This window comes from Dipodomys merriami, unplaced genomic scaffold (genome assembly GCF_024711535.1).
Source record: "Dipodomys merriami isolate MVZ:Mamm:240054 unplaced genomic scaffold, mDipMer1.0.p SCAF_59, whole genome shotgun sequence".
NCBI lineage: Eukaryota > Metazoa > Chordata > Mammalia > Rodentia > Heteromyidae > Dipodomys > Dipodomys merriami.
The window spans coordinates 5,937,110-5,959,173 of record NW_027206168.1 but is presented as its reverse complement, the minus strand read 5'-3'; the positions used below and the strand labels follow the sequence as shown (position 1 = coordinate 5,959,173).

At 52.5% G+C, this 22,064-nt stretch overlaps 1 protein-coding gene across 1 annotated transcript in view; it reads left to right on the top strand.

Moving 5' to 3' along the window:
- Positions 1-22,064, top strand: part of Pitpnm3 (PITPNM family member 3) — a 101,754-nt gene that overhangs the window by 71,385 nt on the left and 8,305 nt on the right. The window contains exons 5-18 of the mRNA XM_070001718.1: positions 3,364-3,440; positions 3,731-3,966; positions 6,203-6,392; positions 6,946-7,068; positions 7,470-7,657; positions 11,277-11,449; positions 12,435-12,605; positions 13,311-13,505; positions 14,050-14,198; positions 15,950-16,066; positions 17,372-17,488; positions 17,823-17,971; positions 18,154-18,303; positions 20,926-21,109. Of these exons, the coding sequence (XP_069857819.1) occupies positions 3,364-3,440; positions 3,731-3,966; positions 6,203-6,392; positions 6,946-7,068; positions 7,470-7,657; positions 11,277-11,449; positions 12,435-12,605; positions 13,311-13,505; positions 14,050-14,198; positions 15,950-16,066; positions 17,372-17,488; positions 17,823-17,971; positions 18,154-18,303; positions 20,926-21,109 (2,219 nt within the window). The remainder of the gene's footprint in view (positions 1-3,363; positions 3,441-3,730; positions 3,967-6,202; positions 6,393-6,945; positions 7,069-7,469; positions 7,658-11,276; positions 11,450-12,434; positions 12,606-13,310; positions 13,506-14,049; positions 14,199-15,949; positions 16,067-17,371; positions 17,489-17,822; positions 17,972-18,153; positions 18,304-20,925; positions 21,110-22,064) is intronic.

Genomic DNA, 22,064 nt, shown 5'->3' with positions numbered 1-22,064 from the left:
CCAGATATGGAGCACTTGTCCACCAGTTCCCTGCCCTGAGTATTGCATGGGTTCAGAGAAGTCGACTGCAGGTGGATGGAGGATGCTGGGACCGGGCCTGTGTCATCTGGGAAGGTGTGTGATCCAGCCCCCACCTGGTGGAGGGCACAATGCCCGGGAGACAGCAGGACCCTGGTCTCCCCTGCAAGTTATTTATAGCCGCACGATGGTAATTTGTGGCAATCACAGCATTTAATCCTGTAATCAAACTGCAAGCAGGCACCCAGCCTAGTGGGGTCTGCCAGCCTGCCAGGACCTAGGCAGGGACTTGGCCCAGGGCAGGCGGGTGTGGAGGATTCAACATTCTCATCTTGTCAGCCGTGGCCCCAGCTCTGCTCTACCTCACGCACCCAGGATAATAGGAATCACAATAGCAGCTGCACACACCGCACTCTCTGTATCCTCTGCCCTGCTGAAGAGCCCTTCCTGCACATGAACTCGTTTGTGCTCACTACCTGCCACGGAGCCAGATGCACACTAAGCTGCATGGCTATGAAGCTCAGCTGCTCCCTGTTGGCCACTTCCCTGGATGGGAAACGCTTTCCTTCCTGACAAACTGTTCAAGTAGTAGAATGAGGCCTCTGGGCAGCAGAGCCTGACTCGTGTCTTCCAGATGCCTCTATCCATGTGTGTTCCTGAGGCTTTTCTTGCAGAGTAAGAGGGCATGAACTACAGAAGGACAGGTCTGCACCTGGGTTATCGTAGGCCTCCGTTAGGTGATAGACCTTCTGCCTCTGGCAGAAGAACTCAGATCTAAGGATCTCAGTTCAAAGCCAGCCTTGGTAGGAAAGTCTCTGAGACACTTAGCTCCAATTAACCACCAAAGATACGGAAATAGAGGTCTCAAGTGGTAGAGTGCTAGACTTGAATGCAAAAAAACTAAAGGACAGCTCATAGGTCCTTGTACCAGCACCAGTACCAACCCCAAAATAAATAAATAAACAAACAAATAGAATAAAAACATTCATACTCAGGACAATTATGGGGACCTGGTGAGATGATCCACGTCAAGCCAATACTGCCTGGGCTTAATAAATGCTCAATAAAAATGGGCCGGGCCATTCCTATTATACTTTAGAAACTGGCAGGAAACTATGGCACAGGGAGGAATATTAGAAAGTGCCGGGCAGATTCTGAAAGAAAAAGCAGAAGAAAAACCAAACACCAAAATAATCCCCCAAACCAGCCACCCTCTTCATCAGTGAGGGAACGATTTCCTGTCTGTGTGGCTAACAGCTGAGAGCTCATAAAGCTGTTGCCCTCAGACCTCAGGCCAAGGTGGTGTCTGCCAGGACAGAATAGTTCAGAAATGCACTTTCCAGCTGAGAACAGCTCCTCCGAGTGGGACTTGTGCAGAAACCACCCGGGGCAGGGCTAGAGGGGCTGTGGAGGCAGGGATTGCTTCAGACCCAGTGGCTAGATATAGGAAGGACCTCTGCCTGCCTGGTGGGTGGAGTGGGAGGAAGGACTTCTTGGGGTAGCAGGCATTATTTGGGTGGAGATTGGCTACTGGATTCGAATTCAGAGCCTTGTGTTTCCTTCCATTTCTTGCTCAGAGATGGTACTTTGCAATATGAGCCCTATCTCCAGCCAGTCTTTTGCTGGTTAATTAGAGATGGAGTCCTGCAGATGTTATTGCTGGGGCTGGCTTCAAATTGCACCTTTCAGATTTCAGCCTCCTTGGTAGCTAGGATTACAGGAGGGAGCCACGGGTGCTCAGCTGGTGGTTGTTTTTTAGTCCTTTCCATCCTAATCTGATGTGATCACCCTTTGAACATGAGTGTTAGACCCCAGATTTGGCACATTTTCCTGGAAAAGGTGAGATAATAAATATTTTAGGCTTTGGGTGCTGTAACTATGTTTCAACTGATGAAATCTGCACTATGGCATGATATATCAATGAAGGAGCTTGGCTATGTTCCAACGAAACTCTATTAAAAACAAAAACACAAACAAGAGGTGGGCCATATTCCATCCTTGACGGTAGAGCTCTCTGTTAGAGAACTAGAAACTCTGAATGGGGCTGGATGGTCCTTAGGAGGTGTGAGGAGAATGTTTCTGAATGACAGGCTTCACCCCGAACTCATGAGTGATGCCGACAGTGATCCCAAAGGCTAACCCCACCTCTCAGAGAATCACCTTACCTCGGACCATGATCCCATAGGTCAAGGCCTATTGAGTAGCTTCAGCCAGATGATGACGATAACGACGATGACAACCATGATGATGATGATGATGATTTTTGGCACTAAGGATGCCACCCAGGGCCTTGCACATAGGAAGCAAGCACTGAGCTACACTCCCAGCCCTAATCTTTTTTGTTGTTATTGTTGATTGTAGGGCTTTAACTCAGGGCCTGGGCACTGTTCCCTGAGCTCTTTTTGTTCAAAGCGAGTGCTCTACCACTTTGAGCCACAGCACTACTTCTGGTTTTTGAAGAGTTTTTGGAGGCAAGAGTCTCACAGACTTTCCTGCCTGGGCTGGCTCTGAATGGTGAGCTTTAGATCTCAGCCTCCTGAGTAGCTAGGATTCCAGGCATGAGCCATGGTGCCCAGCCTCAGCCCTCATCTTTTGATAAGCTTATTTATCCAGCTGTGTTATCCGTGGGTTCTCCATAGAAACAGTCCCAATGTAGTACATGGAAAGTTACAAGCCTAGATATCTCAGGAGAGATGTACTCACACAGTTAGACAGGCAGAGAGTTCCTGGGATCTTTCTGCTCAGGAAAGTAAGTAGTATAGTCTTGGTCTGGTGTCAGAGGCCTGAACCAAGAGTGCTGATATTAGAGAGCTGGAGGCCAACCTTGGACATCCAAGTCAATCAAGAGAGTAGATCCACTTTTGATTCTCTTCAGGTAGATTGGACCATATCCACCTACTTGTGTGTGGCGGGCCTTTTTATATGGTCTCCAGGTTCATGGAGTCCCTACCATCACAAAAGGAATTGTGTTACCAGCCATCTGGGCAACCCTTAGCCCAATCAAGTTGCTGTGACATAGACCATCACATCTGTTCTTCCATTGATCTCAGAGGGGGAAGAGGCACGTAGTTTGGCCCAAATTACTGTGACTGGCAGTAGCTATCATCAGACAGGTGGCACTGTTGCTGTCCCTGGAGAAGGAAGGAGGATGGACCTTCTAGGATGACCCATGATGGCCCTTCCTTAGCAAGACAATGTGTTTCACATTAGGGGGGGCATCATTGGCTGGAAAGGGAGACACGCTGCCCACATAATTGTAATTCCTACTCTCTGCCAAGCCAGGGCCTCGCTTGTGTTGCTGGTGGGCTGCGGGGGGAGCTGAGCTTGCCTTGTGCTTCGTTGCAGGAGAGCTGTACCGGGTTTCCCTGAGAAGACAGAGATTCCCAGCTCAGGGGAGCATTGAGATCCACGAGGATGGTGAGGTGCGCTGGGTTGCGAGGTGTCCGTACCCAGAAATGTAGGAAGAGCCCTGGGATGGTGGAGCTTCCATTGGACTTGCTATGTGGGCTTTGGTCTCCTGTGTGGATAGAAAAGGTTTCTCTAGACTCCTCTTTTTTGATGCTCAATGGAGTATCTTTCCTTCCCGGCCGATGGTCCTCCCTCTGAATGTCCTAGGGGTCTGTAGAGCTCCTCTGCTGGGGCTTTGGGTTGCAGCCTCTTGTGTATGTCCCACCCACACTGCCCCCTATCTCTGCCTTGATGTCCCCCTCAGGAAGGCTGCTCGCAGCGCTCCTGCAAGACACATGTCCTGTTACTGGTGCTGCATGGGGGCAACATGCTGGACACAGGTTCGGGAGACCCATCCTGCAAGGCAGCCGACATCCACACCTTCAGTTCCATCCTGGACAAGGTCATACGTGCCCACTTCCCTGCTGCCCTGGGCCACATCCTCATCAAGTTTGTCCCCTGCCCTGCCATCTGCTCCGAGGCTTTCACGCTCGTCTCCAAGTGAGTACGGCTCAGTTTGTCCACTCTGCCTGGGATTGGCATGTAACCTTCTCTTGTGGGCCAGGTGATAGCTCCACCTGCTTCCGGTGGTCAGTGGGCCTGATCCCGTTGGCCCAGAAAAAGAAACAAGACCTTCAGAGGTCCAGCAGTGTCTCCGAGGGGTTACCCAAAATGTGGAGCTGGGAGTCAAACACACAGCCTTCCTCTTAAGCCACAGAACTGCAGCTAAGGGGCAGATGCTGAGAGCAGAGAGGGCCTGGGCACTGTGGGCCTGCTGAGAGGTCCAGGGTGACCTGGAGGAGGTGCCTTTGGAGAGGGAACAGGGTGACATGTGTGGCCTCTTAGGTCAGCCAGAACTGGAATCTGGCTGTGCAGCAATGGTTTAGTCTCTCCCAGCCTCCATTCATTCATCTGTAACTGGGGATAATGGTGGTGCTGCCTCCCTTGAATGGTGAGGTCTCTGGATGCACAGATGGGCATCATTGAGTCCAGCACCCTCCACCTCCGGGGGTCAGGGAGGCTCCTCTGAGAAGCTGGAATGATGGAGATGGTATGGACAGGTTCAGGCTGAGCACGAACAACTCCCTCACTCAAAGTGCAGACACCTCCTCCCTACTTGCTGTGGGCCCCGGTACCCATGAGGTCAGGGAAGGCCCCTCAGCGCTTGGGGCCTGCCCATTGCTCTGCTCCCAGAGGGCTTTGGCACCTCCAGTTGTCACTGAGGAATTGGCTAAAGGTCCACACCTGGAGCTGAGTGGACACATACTTGCTTTCTCCCAGTCAGTCATCCTCACTAAAGGCCTGTGTGCCTGCAGAACCCACATCCCCGAAGGCATTTGACAAGTCCCTGGTGCTAGAAGCTGAGACCTTGTTGCAGCTGGGGTGGCAAGGGAGCTGCTGGACTCTCAGCTGGGCTCCTCAGCCTTCTCACACAGCCCGGCTGGGTTCTCAAGCCAAAGCCCCACTCTGGGGTGAGGGAGGGCTGCAAGCAAGTCCCAGAAGCAAAGTTGGGGTCGCTGTGGGGGTGCTCAGTGTCCCTGAAGAACAGAGCCTCCAGGCAGGATGGCTGAGCACCCTGTCTAGGCTCTGCACAGTGCCTTCTAGCAGGTCAGGAGATCAGATCTTATGATCACACCCCCCCCTCCATTCCTGTGCCCACTGGATGGAGAATAGAGACTTCCCCATGCTCTGAAGATGCCATGGGCAGATGCCAGTCAGAGATGGAAGGAGAGAAGCAGAGGAGACCTGTGGTTTCTCAACCTGTCTACCATCCTGGAATCTGCTTCTCTGACAGTGGTTTGCTGCTTTTCCCTCTTCCACAGGACTTGGCAGCCACAGCGCTGGCATGTCTCAGGTCCAGAGTTAATGGTGCTGGCTCATGATCAATCTCACGAACCATGCCCCCCTTCTCCCTCACCCCTGCCCCAGGGCATCTGACCTCCAGAGCCTGGCCACCAGAGCTGGGTGCCCCTATGCACAGGAAGGCTGAGAACAGGGGCTCTTTGAGGGGACAGCACGAGAGAGCCTACCTCCCCACCAGGCATTCCTTGCCAGGGCCATTAATCTCCCCATAATCGCTGCTGGGAGGGAGCTCTTTCTCAGCTAATTAAAATCTCTCCGGCTGCAATCGAGGCCCGTTTCCTCTAATTTGTGTTCTGTGGAGATGAGGAATGGCTGACAGGCCTGCCTTGTGCACTCAGCCACTGGCTGAAGGTGCCTGGGCCCTGTCACCTGCCCTAGATTCTGTTGGATCTCTAGCAGGATCCGCACAAGGCTCTCCATTGGCCAGAACTTGGGTTAGGAAGGGAAAGGACGTGTCTGACAGGGAGTTCCCAGCCTCCTTCTGTGTCCCTCCTGAACCACTAGTGTGTATCCAGGGGACAGAAACAAGTAGGGTGGGCCAGGGAGGCAGCTGGGAAGAGAAGTTCAGACCCCGCCTCCCCAGGAAGTCTGCCACCTTGCTATGGCCCACCTTTATCCCCGCTGCCTCCTTCCTCAGTACAGAAGTAGGCAAGGAAACACTGTTGTGCCAACACGGGGTGACACAGAGTGGGCACATGGGTCAGCCTGGGCTCAAGTCCCCACTTCTGTGTCTTTGACCTCTTCTACCCCATTGTCCATGCTTTGTCTCAGTCCAGGGCCTTGCTAGGATGTGTTTTCTTCTGCCTGGCCCTCAGCCCCATCCCTGCTCTCTGCTAGCTCCTGGGCAAGCTCACCTTGAGTTCCTTATCTACAGCCTGAATCCCTTCAGCCACGATGCGGCCTGTCTCAGCACCAGCCAGGACCATGTGCCCCTGGCCGCCCTGCCCCTGCTGGCCATCTCCTCCCCGCAGTACCAGCATGCAGTTGCCACGGTCATAGAGCGAGCCAACCAGGTGTACGGCGAGTTCCTCAAGTCCTCTGATGGGATAGGCTTCAGCGGGCAGGTAGGGCACCAGTCACTGTCTCCTGGGAGGATGAGAGAACAGCATGTGAGACTCGGAAAGGCTTTTAAGACCTGGGGTTGGCTCAGGCTGAGTTCTAGCCAAGTCTGACCCCTGAGCACAGCCTGATCCTTGTCCCCAGGTTGAACCTCAGTAAAACCTGACCCCAGCTGGGCTCTTGGCACCTCTTTAGGAAATGTTCTTTTCTTTTTTCTTTCTTTCTTCTGTCTTGTTGGTCGTGGGGCTTGAACTCAGGGCCTGGGTACTGTCCTTGAGCTTGTTTTACTTAAGGCTAGTGCTCTACCGCTTTGAGCCACAGCTCCACTTCCAGTTCTTTTGAGTTTAATTGGAGATAAGAATCTCACCAGGACTTTCCTGTCCAGGCTGGCTTCAAATCTTGATCCTGAGTAGCTAGGATTACAGGTGTGAGCACCCCCAACCCCCACCCCGCACCTGGCTATCAGGGAATGTTCTGTCTCCTCCTCTGCCCTGGTGGGGTGGGGGTGGAGAGCTGGTAGAGTGTGGGTCGTCTGCAGCTTGACTGAGCCTCTTGCAGGTGTGTCTCATCGGTGACTGCATGGGCGGCCTCTTGGCCTTTGATGCCATCTGCTATAGCTCGGGTCCCTCTGGGGACAGCCCTGGCAGCAGCAGCCGGAAGGGAAGCATCAGCAGCTCCCAGGTTTGGCAGGGGACAGGCCTGGGGTGGGGTGGGGTCCTTAGGAGCCTCCTTCTGTCCCAGCAGGGGCCTCCCACCCCCCCCCCCCGGGAGAGGTGATGTTGATCTTCATGATGGCACCATGACACCCATGGTACAAAGGCCTGTGTCTTCATGACAAGGGATCATTCGCATGGGTGGGGAAACTGAGGCCCAGAGGATGCTGCTTTGGGTATATCCCCATAGGTAGCTGTCCAGTGTCCCAGCTGGACGGCCCATACCTGTGATCAGAGAGGACAGTGTGGGCCTAAAATCTACCTATGAGCCACTGTAGGAGGAAGGGGTTCATCTGGGCCTAGAACAGGAGGCAAGGTCTTAGAGGTACCTGTGACAACCATGCTTCCTGTCCTCTGCCGAACCCCAAGGACACCCCAGTTGCACTGGAAGAAGATTGCAGTCTGGCCAGCAGCAAGAGACTCAGCAAAAGCAACATCGATGTCTCCAGCGGGGTGGAGGAGGAGGAGGAGCCCAAGAGGCCGTTGCCTCGGAAACAGAGTGACTCCTCCACCTTTGACTGCGAGGCCATCGCCCAGCACCACGCCTTCCTTTCAAGGTAACTCCTCCCTTGCCTCCTGCCCCTTTCCAATCCAGGCAGCTAAGGTGGAGAGGACCTTCCCTCTCAGACACCAGAGAAGCCTGCGACCAGTCATGTCCCAGGCCCTTCCACAGGGGCTGGTGGCAAGCATCACAATGCTGGGACCAAGGCCACTTGCCATTGGCCTGGCTTCCTGTCTCTGCTGGAGGCCAACTCATTTCATCTCTCTGAGCCTCAGCTTTGTCTTTTGAGAAGAAGGTAACACTGCCTGGCCACTTCCCGGCTTAGACTGCAGAATCACAGGTGGGACATGTTGTGTGGGCTGCCCTGTTTTTTTTTTTTTTTAACCAGTTTTCAAAGCTAGGAAATAGCACCCAGGACCTGCGGTCAAGCCCCAGTATGGGCACACACACACACAAAAGGAATGGAGAGAGAGGAAGGGTGAGCAAATTCAGTCCCAATATTCAATGTACATATGTGAAAGTGGAGCTAGGTAAATTGAGGGGCTGGGTAGGACTGGGAGAAATGGGTGGAAATGATAAAAGGGATGACACTGATCAAGATGCATGGTACTCATAAACTGACATGTTGAATGGAAACCCCTTTGTACAATTACTTCAGGAAATAAATGAATAAATAATGAGTTAAGTAAAACAAAACAAAACAAAAAACCAGTTTTCAATCTCCAGTTACTAGAGTGCTTGGAGTCAGCATTCTGGCCTTCTGTTCAGAGTATGGGACACAACATACTTTTGTTGTAGGCCAGGCAGGACCTTTGTGAAGGGCCCTTTCACTCTCTAGAAGAGTCCATTAATCAACAGAGGTGAAGTAAGTGATCTGTACATTCACTGAAGATGGACATGAGTACCAAACACAGACCTAACTTAGCAGCAGTGTATTTTTTCTCTCTTTTTTTCTCCTTAGCTTCTCTCCACTCTCCCTCCTACCTTCTTACCCAAGCAACAAGTATCATAAAGTCATCACGACACTTGGAAATACATCTTCTTACCATCCAAAGGAGCCAGTGTTAACATTTTGGAATATTTCATTTACAAATTTTTAACATACTTTGCATACAAGTTTATTTAAACCAACAAAGCCAAAGACATTTATATTGTAAACTCCCTTCCATGGAATTTAAATTCTGGGTAGAGATTGAACCCAGTGTCTTGCGCATGCATCACTTGAGCTAAGACTCTAACCCTTACAATTCTATCTATCTATCTATCTATCTATCTATCTATCTATCTATCTATCTATCTATCTATCTATCTATCTATCTATCTATCTTCTGTCTATTTCTGGAGTTTGAACTCAGGGCCTTTCACTTGCTAGGTAGATGCTTTACCACTTGTACCACACCCTTTTCCATTTTTTCCTTAGTTATTTGTCAAATAGGGTCTTGTGCTTTTGTCTGGGTTGGTGTGGATAGCAATCCTCCAATCTAAACTTCCCATGTAGCTGGGGTGACAGGTGCATGCCACCACACTGCTTTCTTGGTTGAATTGGAGGTCAGGTCTTGCTAACTTTTGTACCAAACATCACTCCCTGAGCATCTGAGCCACAGATCCACTTTTGGCTTTTTTGGTGCATATTAGAGATAAGAGTCTCCTAGACTTTCCTGTCTCTGCTGGCTTTGAACTGTGATCCTCAGATCTCAGCCTCTTGAATAGGCACAATCATGAGCCACCAGTGCCCTGGGCACGTCTCTTTTTGCTGGTAAATTGGAGATAAAAGTCTCATGGACTTTTCCACTTAGGCTAGTTTTGAATCATGATCTTGGCTTTGAACCTCAGATCTTAGCTTTGTGAGTATCTAGAATTACAGGCACGAGGAACAAGTGCCAGCTTTTTATTTTGCCTTTGAGACAAGATCTTGCCTTTGAACTTGGGATTTCCTCTGACTCCCAGATAGCTGAGATCAAAGGCGTACTTCTCAGTCTGGCTATCATAAATAGCACTGCATCAGGGCCTAAATATTAATACTCATAAAAAGGAGTACTGGAGTCTCTCTTTCTCTCCAATTTTACGTTCTGTGGTTTCAACCCATCATCACTTATGGTCTGAAAATATTAAATAGAGCCTTCTAAAAATAAATGGGACCTCTTTTCCACTATACACTGTTCTGAGTAGCATGATGCTCTCATGTTACTCTCATGCTCTGTGTTGCCAAGGGGGCCAGGGTGTCCACCCTGTATATGCTACCTATCTGCTGGTTATTTATCAGCTTCCTTGGGTATAAACAGACTTCAAAACATCCCAGTGCTTGTGGTCAAGGAACCATAATTTTAATAACAACTGTGAGGCACAGGAGTTGGCAATTCAGATCTGTCAGAGGAGCTGGAAACTGTTCCCTTTCCGAGAAAAAGGTGAAATCCCAATAAGACGTTTTGAGAGTGGGGTTGTAGCTTCTCTGACAGATCATCCCCTTTAAGGAGCAGAGGCCTGCAAGGGAGAGTCATGAGGTGAGCCTCTCACACTCCTGCTTCATCCTTGAAAACTCTTTTAGGAAAGCCCCAGATTCAGGGAGTGACAGAACGTCAGAAGCTTCCAATGGCTGGCCTGATGCAGCCGGCTTTTCCCTCTGGTGCAGGGACAGATGGTGGTTTCTTTGGCAATTAAGTAGTTGGCACGTGAAAGACTCAGGCTAGATGACAGCAGCATCGTTCCCACGGTGAGAAGCTCACGCTGCAAGAGGCAGAGGAGAGCAGAGGCGGGACCCTGCTCCACCCTGGTTCCATGGTTACTTGTACATTTTTTTCCCCTTCTACGCGTACTGTTTTGGTTGCATATGGATTTGGTTCATTGCTTGACAGATAATTCAGCTTCCCTGCTGGTTTTTCCATTGTAAGCTGTAGCTTGCATTTATTTGCTGGAAGGGCAGAGGGGTCCCCAGTGTGCCTGTTCCTCAGCACCCAGCCTGGGGTCTGAGGCTGAATAGAACCTGCATTAGGTACTTGAAATGGGATGGTTAGGGTTCTGTGTGTCTCCTGTTTCTCTCTTATTTGTTTATTTATGCCCATCTGGGTATTGAACTCAGAACATGGACATTGTCCCTGAACATTTCAAGGCTAGCACTCTACCACTTAAGCCACAGCTCCACTGACAGCTTTGTGAAGGTTAATCGAAGATCAGAGTCTCCTGGACTTTCCTCCTGGAGCTGGCTCTGAGCTGTGATCCTCAGATCTCAGCTTTTGAGTAGCTAGGATTATAGGCATGAGCCACGGGTGACTGGCATGGCCAGTTTTTATTAGTAAAATGATTAGAGATCTCAGCCACATGAATGAGCCAAGTGTCTTATACCGTTGCTCAATATTTCAATGCGTCAATAGCAGACATAGGTCAATGCAATGGAGACCATAAGGCCCATCAGGTCTGAAACATTTACCATCTGCTCCTTTACAGAGAAGTTTGCTGACTTCTGCTAAAGATAAATGTTGGCTGGGCCTCGGTGGCTGGTGCTGAGCTTGTTTCCAGCTGGGATTTCTGGTGTCCAGCAAATAGACTCTTCTTCTGAGCCCTGTCTAGAGCCCCCGTGGGAGTGAGTGCCCACTCTTCAGGCTGTCCCGCAGCGTGTGCATGCTCACATTCTCCATCCTTCCCTAACCCGCCCTCCCCTGGCTCTTCTTCCCTGGCAGCATCCACTCCAGTGTGCTGAAGGATGAGACAGAGCTCCCTGTGGCCGGGGCACCCCAGCTCCCTGAGGTCAGCCTGGGCCGCTTTGACTTCGAGGTGTCCGATTTCTTCCTCTTTGGCTCACCCCTAGGCCTGGTCCTGGCCATGAGGAGGACAGTGTTGCCCGGGCTGGATGGTGAGTGTGGCACAGCCAGGGACTGAGATGACTGTGAATCATTAGGCCATCCTGTCACAGTCTAAGCATTGGTGAGGCTGGAGGCTGGAGGTGGGGTAGGAAGGGTAGATGGAGAGGACAGGAGACTTGGGAGAAGAAGATGTTGGGATAGGGGTAGGGGAGGAGGAGGAGGAGGAGGAAGAGAAGGAGGAAAAGGAGGAGGAGGAGGAGGAGGAGGAGGGGGAGGGGGAGGAGGAGGAGGAAAGTGTCCCAAGATAGAGCAGAGGTCCTATGCCTCTGGCTAGCACTCCACTGTGCAGGATCCTGCCTTCCCCCACAGCACCCATTCCCAGTCCTCCAAGTGTGCCTGTGTGGGAAGGAGGCCGTCTGTTCACTGGGGGCTTTGGCTGGGACCCTGAGGAGACTGAAGCCCCCCAGCCACTGCTTTTTGTCAAAACTTGCGGATGACCTGAAATGCAGCCCCGAGCCAGAGGAGGGGGCTGGCATGAGGAAAAGAGGCAGAACCCATGAGCCTCTCCTGTCCCAGAAGAGCCCAGGGGCTCTTTGGACACCACTTGTCCATAGGTCCAGGGGCAGGGAGGCCAGCCACCCATGGAGGCTGAAGCAGAGCCTCAGTGGAGACACCTGCTGGCCAGGGAGGGAAGTGCTCTGTCTGCTCTGGAAATCTGCAGACCTGAGTGTTGTCTGGGAGTCACTGGGTGCCTGAGCCAGGGGCCGCTGAGAGGTCAGATGGCCACTGAGCAGAAGCTGGAGGAGTGTCAAGGAAACATGGAGGGCTGACCTCCTAGGAGAAGGAGGGACCCCTTCCACAAAGCCTGCAGTGGGGACCGCACCTGTCCACTGTGGCTGCTGTGCAGGTGTCCATGATGGAAAGCTCTTGAGCAGAAGAGAAGGCTCCCAGACTAAACTCCAGGGAATCTTTTTGGGCCAAGGGGAGGGAGGGACTGAAGTGAGGCTTCCCTGTGTGTCTCCCCAATCACTCCAGGTTTGCAGGTGCGTCCTGCCTGTAGCCAGGTCTACAGCTTCTTCCACTGTGCAGACCCCTCGGCCTCCAGGCTGGAGCCGCTGCTGGAGCCCAAGTTCCACCTGGTGCCCCCCATCAGCGTGCCCCGCTACCAGAGGTTCCCGCTGGGTGATGGACAGTCCCTCCTTCTAAGTAGGTGCTTGGCTGTGTGTGATGAGCTGGGTGGGGGCTGGGGTCTTATCCAGGGCTTTTGTGTCTGGTCCAGCCTAGAGGGCTGTCAGCGTTAGCCACGCATATGGTTAATGGGGTTAACTGGGTCAGTGCGGGAGCAGTTCACATGGGAAGGGCTTCAACTTGTGCTCGTGGATAGATAGGACAGCTGGCTTTGCTATCTCTAGAGCAGCTACCTGCTTGGCACCTGGGGTAAGAAAGCCAGGCAGTGGGGCTCTGTGTCCACACTGGCATACAAGTGGAACTGTGAGGAACTCCCCAGGTCTCAGCAGGGTGGGTGCCCGAAGAGGAAGCCTGTGGCCAGGGCCTACTAAGAGGAGGCCACCCTGTCTCCCAAGTGGTGCTCTCTTCCAGCCCAGCCACAAGCCTTTGTGACTTAGGGGAAGAGTTTCAAAGGAGCAAATGAGACTTCATGATGCCCATGTCCTCAGCTGGGCTTGGGGATGGGGTGGGGGGCGGTTGGGTGCAGTCTATTAAGGGTTGATGTCAGAGCTCCCACTGCTTGAATAACTCACAACTTAAGAGGACATGAAACACAGCTGCGTGTGTGAGGGGAGGGTGCAGATCGCTGGCTGAGCCAGCCTCCTGTCCTGCATGGCTGGCACCAAGTAGCTATCCCTGATGGACCCCCCTCTCCTCACCCTGACCTTGCACTTCCCCCTCCAGCTGATGCCCTGCACACCCACAGCCCCCTGTTCCTGGAGGGCAGCTCCCGGGGCAGCCCCCCGCTTCTGGATGCCCCTGCCTCACCCCCTCAAGCCCCGAAGTTCCAGCGCCCAGGACGAAGGCTGAGTGAAGGCAGCTCCCGCAGCGACAGCTCAGAGTCCTCGGATAGCCTGGCCCCCCTGGATGCCTCCCGCAGTGAGTGAGGTCTTTTTGGGGCCCTGCTTGTGTTCAAGGAAGACTAACCTTCTCTGAGCAGTAGGGAAGTGTGAGGGAAACCCTGGGCACCATTTGTTTTTATGAACTGTTTGTCTGTAGGGTTTGTGGCTCTAGACGGAATGCATTCTTATGAAATCCCCAGTTTCACCTCAGAGAGAATCTTCAGCTCTGACCCTAGCTAGACCCCTGAGCTTTGGTCCTGCTGAGATGAAGCTCTGATCTTGAAAAGAGCATTGACCTCTGACCCTGACCAGGGTTTGAATGCTGACCTCTGACCCAGGACTGGGCCCTGGTCTCTAACAGGAGTCCTGGGCTGACTGTCACTGACAGAGGGCCTGACCCTGTGTCCTGGGAGCAGTTGGGAGCCATGTCTTAGAGGAGGGGTGTGCAGAGGGTAAGGAGGTCGGAGGAGAAGCTGCCCATCCCCAGATCATTCACAACAAGCTTGATGGCCCACCCACCCTGGATTTGTGCAGTGGGAGCCTCCTGCTGCCCTGTCCTCACCTCCCTCTCGGCTCCACAGTCACGGCCAAGTGGTGGGGCACCAAGCGGATTGACTATGCCCTGTTCTGCCCGGATGTCCTCACCGCCTTCCCCACCGTGGCCCTGCCCCACCTCTTCCATGCCAGCTACTGGGAGTCAGTGGATGTGGTTGCCTTCATCCTGAGACAGGTACGAGACCCCCCGTGGCTGGGCCTGGCCAACCGGCACCCATAGAGGGCTCCATGTCCCCCTGCAGCTGTGCCCAGCCCTTGGCCTCTATCTGACAGCTCTGGGAGGCACTGAGGTGCTTACACCAGGGTCAGGTGTCCGAGAAGGGGCTTCTTGCACAACACTGGTTTTTGTGTGGCTAACAGAATGGTGCTTTCTAGAAAATTAAATAGGATCTGCCTAGGAGGCCATGCTGATGTGGCAGTGTGAGCGACAGAGCTCCATGTCTCTGCTCTCTTCTGTGTCTCAGCTTTAAAGCAGCAAGTTCACCAAGAGTAACAGCCTAGTGGCGCATACCTGTAATTCTAACCACTCAGGAGGCTGAGATCTGAGGATCCCAGTTCAAATCCATCCCGGGCAGGAAAGTCTGTGAGATTCTTATCTCTCATTAATCACCAAAAAACCAGAAGTGGAGCTGTAGTGTAGCACCAGCCTGAACAAAGGAGCTAAGAGACAGCACCCAGGTCCTGAGTTCAAGTCTTAGTACTGGCACAAAAAAAATAAAAATAAATAGAGGGTGCAGCAGGAAGGCTGGCATTGCAGAGCTGGGGAAGAGGGCTGGGAAGGGGGTAGGCAGCTCATGGCCAGTATGGACAGTCAAGGTTAGGTTCTAACTTAACCTGAGTTTAGGGGGAAGCCATGGCAAGGCTGGCTGTGTGCAAGGGAGAACTGTCATTGGGTTGTGTTTTGAGAGAGAAACCCTAGGCTGTGTTTCTAGGGGCAAGAGGGGCAGCAAAGTAGGGACCTCACTTCGAAAGGACCCTGCCCTGGGTGCTGTTGAGTGGTGAGATCTGTACTGCAAGGATTGGGAGGTGGGGGCAGGGGGGGGCCTGGCCGACTTGCTCTCCCTTTGAGTACCTATAGGGGTGCTGTTTCCCAGGCTTCCCCCAGAGCAGAGGTGGTGGCTGGGCATCCTGCTGGGTTTCTGGCTGTGGAGGTGGGAGTAGCTGGGGAGGTATGGGGAAGGACGAGGAACAGAGCAGTCTGAGGCTTAGGGAAGACATCAGCTCTGGATGTATGCATCCTAAACTCCTACTCATCCTTTGATACTCTACAGAGGAGCCTCTTCTGGAGAGACAGCAGAAGGACTAGGGAGGGCAACTTCTTTTGCTAAAAAGAATGGCATGCCAAGTGGCGGGGAGGTGGGGGTCACACCTGTAATCCTAGCTCCTGAGGAGGCTGAGATCTGAGGATCACAGTTCAAAGCCAGCCTGGGCAGGAAAGTCTGTGAGACTCTTACCTCCAATTAACCACCAGGAAACCAGAAGTGGCGCTGTGGCTCAAGTGGTAGAGTGCTCGCCTTGAGCAAAAAATGAAGTATAGGGGACAGAGCTCAGGCCCAGAGTTCAAGCTCCAGGACCAGCAAAACAAACAAACAATACACTGTGGCATGATCCAGCAGCAGAGAGAGTCTGGTCTGTGATGCAGGGTGTGTAGGGGAGTGGAGAGCATTGGGGGAACAGTGGCTTTGAGGAGGGAGAGGGACAGGGCAGAAGAGGTGGGCCTTAGGATGGGAAGGTAGATAATGGGTGCCAACTTGGGTAGCCACAGGGTTCAAGCATGGCAGAAAGAGGGGCAGGAAGGCCTCCAGCCTCCTATGGGCTCAGGCCAGGAGGTAGGAAGCCCAGGGATGGTCTAGCTGGTCACAGCTGGTGGGTGGGTGGGGGAAAGTGGCTGGGGGGGGCTGACTCACCCCTTCTCCCTGTTGCCAGGTAATGCGCTACGAGAACATGAGCATCAAGGAGAGCTGTGGCCTGGACCCTGCCGCCCTGAGCCCCACAAACCCCCGGGAAAAGTGGCTGCGCAAGCGGACCCAGGTCAAGCTAAGGGTATGTGTGTGCATGGTTGATACTGGTATGGCCTCAGGGAGGGGAGCTGCCCCAGGGCTGGGACAGCAGGAGGCAGATTTGCAGAGCTGAGGGCTCACAGGGCTGGGGCACATGCACCCAAGGCCCTGGCCACAGTGCATAGAGCATGCATTGGTTCCCTGTGGCCCAGCCCCACAGGAGCCCTGAGCTGGGGGCTCTGATGATCGTGGAGAAATACTGGTTGGGGAGCATTTGCTGCGCACCAGGCTTCTAAAGATGTGGACTTGAGCCAGGATCCTGCGGTGGCCCACAGGACTCTCTAACTTACTGAATATGGCCTAGGGGAAGTTTTCGCTCTAACAAGAGGAGGCCTTGATGGAGAAAGAAAGATTGTCTGATACCTGGGGCCTTATTTGTCAGGGTTAGTTTTTTTTAATAAGAAGCTCTATTAGGAAGCTTTGAGAAGAGTCCAGAGTTAATATGGTGTGGCCAGCACTGAGATGTGGGACGCCAAGGCCAGCCCGGGAGTGGTGATGGAGGTGGTATGGGGGGCCCCCCACAAGCCTGGAGCTGCAGAATGATCTGAGGCAGAAGTGAGAGAGGATGGGGATGCTGATGTCACCTCAGGTACAAGGACATGCTGTCTGAGATTTGCTCCAGAGAAACCTGAGCTGGACGGGGCTGTGCTGGGATTGCTGGGAGTTGGCAAGAGGCAGGGGGCAAGGGCTGTTCTGTGTATGCTAGACTCAGTCTGGGTTGGAAGTGAGCTGAGTCTGGACTGGAGATAGGCTTTGTTAGGGCTGGGCTGGATTTGGGCTGGGGTTGGGCTGGGGCTGAGGTTGTCTGGGACTGGGCTGGGCTGGGTCTGGGCTGGCCTGGGGCTGGGCTGGGGAGAAGGAAAACAGAATGGAAGTTAGTTCATTGTCATGAGGTTTACTATATGATTCTCTCTATGACTGTGCATTTTAAATTTTCCACTAAAAGTGCCAGATGGCAAATGACTATTGTGTGCGAGCGGAGGCAAAAACTGGAGGGGATAGGGCAGTTTCTGGCCTAGAGATTAAGAAGGGGCAGACAAGTCACAGGGCTGGTCTGCCACTCTGGGCACACGTGTAACCCTGCAGCAGCTCGCCTATCCCTGAGAGAAAGCCCAGGCTGCCTTTCAGACAATGTGGTGACACCCAGTCTGTTTCTCTGAAAGCCTAGTAGCAGGCATGACTCAGTGGGCTCACAGGCCTCCAGCCATTCTAAGAACACTTTAATGATAAAGCTAGGTGATAGCTTTGTTCACAAAGGCTCTGCGCATTTCCTTTTCTGTCCTCCTAGAATGTCACTGCTAATCACCGGGCCAATGATGTGATTGCTGCTGAGGATGGGCCCCAGGTTCTGGTGGGCCGGTTCATGTATGGGCCTCTCGACATGGTAGCTCTGACCGGAGAGAAGGTACCAAGAGTTGGGTGTCTCCTCTGTCGGCCCCGCCTGTACCTCATGCCTCATGGTACTGCAGGGTGTGATGGGCAAGGGGCCAGGGGCCAGAGGTGAGGTGCGAGGGGCAAGGTCCAGCCTTCCTTGAGCAGATGGTGGTGGGTGAGCAAAGGAGAAGGGGGTGCTGGGTGCATCTGAGGAGATGCCAGTGTGGCTGCCATGCAGAGGTGGGGAGGATGGGAAGCCAAATTCCTCACGCAGGAGCCTGCATCCCTGCTCCCAGACTCTCCACTAAGCCTGCAGTCTCTCAACTTTCAGCCAGTCCCTTTTCTTCTTCACGATCTATATGTAGGTAGACATCCTGGTGATGGCAGAGCCATCCTCGGGCCGCTGGGTTCACCTGGACACAGAGCTCACCAACAACAGCGGCCGCATCACATACAACGTGCCACGGCCCCGGCGCCTGGGGATTGGTGTCTACCCAGTGAAGATGGTGGTCAGGTAGGACCCAGGGGACATTCCCATTTCCCTGGCCTTTCTAGTCAGGCCTGACCAGAAGACAGGGCCCAGTCTCTCTACATACTCAGAAGAAGCAAAAACTGTGGTAGCAGGAAGTGTCACCCAGACTGGCCTTAGACAGACCTGTTCCAATCACAGACTGACTAGTGGCTTATAACTTTCAGGGGCGACCAGACCTGTGCGATGAGCTACCTCACCGTGCTACCCCGGGGCATGGAGTGTGTCGTGTTCAGTATTGATGGGTCCTTTGCAGCCAGCGTGTCCATCATGGGAAGTGACCCCAAGGTCCGGCCAGGCGCAGTGGATGTTGTCAGGTGAGTGCTACCTGTCCTGAGGAGACAATGTCTCCCCAGTAATGGGGCTGGCAGTGTGAAGGGGCTTGGACTATTTCCCTGCCTTTTTCAGGAGTTCTTGGGTCCTAGGTTGGCAGCTGCAAAGTCCTGGTATCATCTCTAGTAGAAATTGATTAAGGTGTACCAGGTGCTGGTGGCTCACGCCTGTAATCCTAGCTACTCAAGAGCCTGAGATCTGAGGATCCCAGTTCAAAGCCACCCTGGACAGGAAAGTCTTATCTCCAATTAGCCAACAAAAAGCCAGAAGTGGTGGTGGTGTGGCTCAAGTGGTAGAGTCAAGTGGTAGAGAGACAGCCTTCAGGAGAAAAAGCCAAGCAAGAATGCAAGGCTCTGTTGGGTGCCAGTGGCTCACCCCTATAATCCGAGCTACTTAGGAGGCTGAGATCTGTGGATCACAGTTCAAAGCCAGCCCAGGCAGGAAAGTCCATGAGACTCTTATCTCCAATAAAGTACTCAGAAAAGGCTAGAAGTGGTGCTGTGACTCAAGTGGTAGAGTGCTAGCCTTGAGCACAGAGAGGCTCAGGTACAGAGCCCAGGCCCTGAGTTGAGGCCCCAGGACCAGAAGGGAAAAAAAAGAATACAGTGACCAGAATTTAAATCCTATTACTGGCAAAGGAGAAAGAGAGAGAGAGAGAGAGAGAGAGAGAGAGAGAGAGAGAGAGAGAGAGAGAGAGAGAGAGAGAGAGAGAGAGAGAGAGAGAGAGAGAGAGAGAGAGAAAGAGAGAGAGAGAGAGAGAAAGAAAGAGAGAGAGAGAAAGAGAGAGAGAGAGAGAGAGAGAGAGAGAGAGAGAGAGAGAGAAAAGAAATTAATTTACTGAAGATTCTTAGAGAAAATCTTACTCTTTGTAGCCCTTACCTCATTCATTTTTCTTCCTTTTCTCCCTTCACCATGCATGCTGCCACCTTCACCCAAGGCTAACTCCCAGCCAGGCTCTGGGATGAGCCCTGACAGAAAAAGACCGTTATTAAGGGAGAATGGAGTCCAGTGGGGAAATGAAGTCCTGGGTTGGGAAATTATAATCTGGAACTCCAGAATCCCAAGAGTGGACAGAAGTGGGATACTGCTTGTCATAGGGCACACAGACCTGTCTCACCTGACTGAGAGCAATGGCTTTAGGGAGACAAGACCAGCCTAGCTCACAGGTTGCTCAGGGATTGCTGACCTCCAGCTGCTGGCTGGCTCTGTGGGACCCAGCCCTGGACAGCAAGGAGATGAGGTCATGGCCCTGGCCCTCTGCAACTTCCTGGTCTCCCAAAAACTCCACATCCTGGGGAATGACCACCACTACAATTGTGTGTGTGTGTGTGTGTGTGTGTGTGTGTGTGTGTGTGTGTGTGTGTGTGTGTGTGTGTGTGTGTGTGTGTGTGTGCTTGTGTGCTTGTGCATAGCGCTGGTATGGGAGTTTAAACTCAGGGCCTGGGCGCTGTCCCTTAGCTTTTTTGCTCAAGGCTCATGCTCTGCCACTTCAGCCACAGCTCCAATTCTGGCTTTTTGGCAGTCAATGGAAGATGAGAGTCTCAGGGACTTTACCTTTGAGCAAAGCCTCTTGAGGAGCTAGGATCCCAGCCCACAGTGGATCTTTACCGAGCCCTCCTGGATCTCATACTGCGATGTGGCTTAAAGATCAAATCTATGGCTGGTGCCATAATAGCAGCTGAACAGGCCTGAGCTCATTTGGCATCTCCTTGTGGTCTGCAAGGATCAGGGAGCAGAGCCCAATTTCATTGGAAGCAGGAGGGCTTCCTGGAGGAGGGCTGTGAAGGCTGTCCAGGGGAAGGGTTTGCAGCCCAGGGCACAGGGCTTGTCCGGAGGCAGCAAAGGCTTGAGAGATCCCATTCACAGAGCAAGGCAGGGCAGGCAAGGCAGCAGGTTACAAGTGTAGTCAGGTGACAAAAGCTAACTTGAGGCTGTGAGAGCCAGGTATGCTTTTAGGCAAGAAGGTAATGGGGTTGGGTTTGTAATTTATAGACATTGCATTGAAACAGCACTAACGATAATTATAAGTAAGTTCAGTTGTATCCACACCCCATGCCCAGCACACTGGAGATTGATTCCTTTCATCCCACAGATAAATCCCATGGGGTAGTTACTATTATTATGTACAGTCTACAAATGAGGAAACTGAAATCCTAGAAGTGACCTGCCCCAGATGGCACTAGCCCTGGACAGACTGGAGTGGGAGGAGTTGCCAGAAAAGAGGCCACCTTGGGGCTTTTGTAAGTGGTGGTGGTGGTGGTTAGGAGGAGGGGGAGGACTAAGAGGGGGAGCAAGAATTGAGGATCAGTGAAGATAAAGTTGGAGCAAAGATCTGGGCCTGGCCTAACCTGATGAAATTGGAAGTCTTGCATGCTGGAGAGGCTAGGTAGGGGGAAGGGGCCTGTCTCTGGCTCCTGGGGCAGGACAGGAGTGGGGAAGGTGTCTAGCTGTGGGTATGCAGTGTCTGCAGGCCATCCTGAGATGCCAGGAGTGTGGATCTGGGGTCACCTCTTGTGCTCCCTAGCGGTTGCAGTGGAAGGAGCAGACAGCTTGGCAGCCAAGTGGCCTGCACCTGCCCACTGGACGCTGCCATGCTTTCTCTGTAGGCACTGGCAGGACCTGGGCTACATGATCCTTTACATCACGGGGCGGCCGGACATGCAGAAACAGCGGGTGGTGTCTTGGCTGTCCCAGCACAACTTCCCCCAGGGCATGATCTTCTTCTCCGATGGGCTAGTGCACGACCCACTGCGGCAGAAGGCCATTTTCCTCCGCAACCTGGTGCAGGAGGTGAGTGCCGGCCACAGCCCCGTGGGGGCGGGGCCTCATTGGCTAAAGAGAGGGATTGGGCCCTCCCCCTAACTCAGCCTGCAGGGGGATGGCAGTTTGCAAGCACACTCAGTGGACCCGGTTGGTTCCTTGGCTCCTTGAGGTAGATGTTCATGCCATGCCATACATTTTCTTTCTTTTCCTTTTTTTTTTTGGTGCCAGTACTGGAGCTTGAACTCAGGGCTAGCACTCTAGGTTGGCTTTTTCACTCAACGCTGGCACTCTACCACTTGAGCCAAAACACCACTTCTGGTTTTTTGATGGCTAATTATAGGTAAGAGTCTCACAGGCTTTACTTCTTGGGCTGACTTCGAACCATGATCCTCCAATCTCAGCTTCCTGAGTAGCTAGGATTACAGGCACGAGCCATAGGTGCCTGCCTAGATCTTTATCTTTTATTGTCTCAGCACTCTAAAGTCTAAACTGGTATGTCTATGTTTGGTTAATTCATCCAAGAGGCATTTAAATGTCGTCGTATTCTTGCTCTGCCTGGTATTGGGGCTGCACTGGGGTCTTTTCTCCTTGAGTTTATGCCCTAGAGTTGTGGTTCTCCCAGAGTGGGCCAGGACCTGCGCCTTCCTTAGCATCTGTGAACTGGTAAGAAATGCAGAGTCCCTGGTTCAGATCTACGGAATCAGAAACTCTAGGGAGGAGGCTCTGCTCTCTTTACAAGTGCTTCAGGGTCTTTAATACATAGGAAAAAACATTTTGAGGATCACAGATCTAGGGCGGGAATTAACTAATGAAAATTACATAAATTCCAATTCCAGTGTTGAAAATAAAGTTTTATTGGAACACAGCCAAGCTCATTTGCTTATGTATTGTCTTTGGTTGCTCTTTTGTGGCAACAGAAGAGTTGAATAGCATTGACAGAGTGCAAAGCCTGAAATATTTACTATCTGCCTTTTCACAGGAA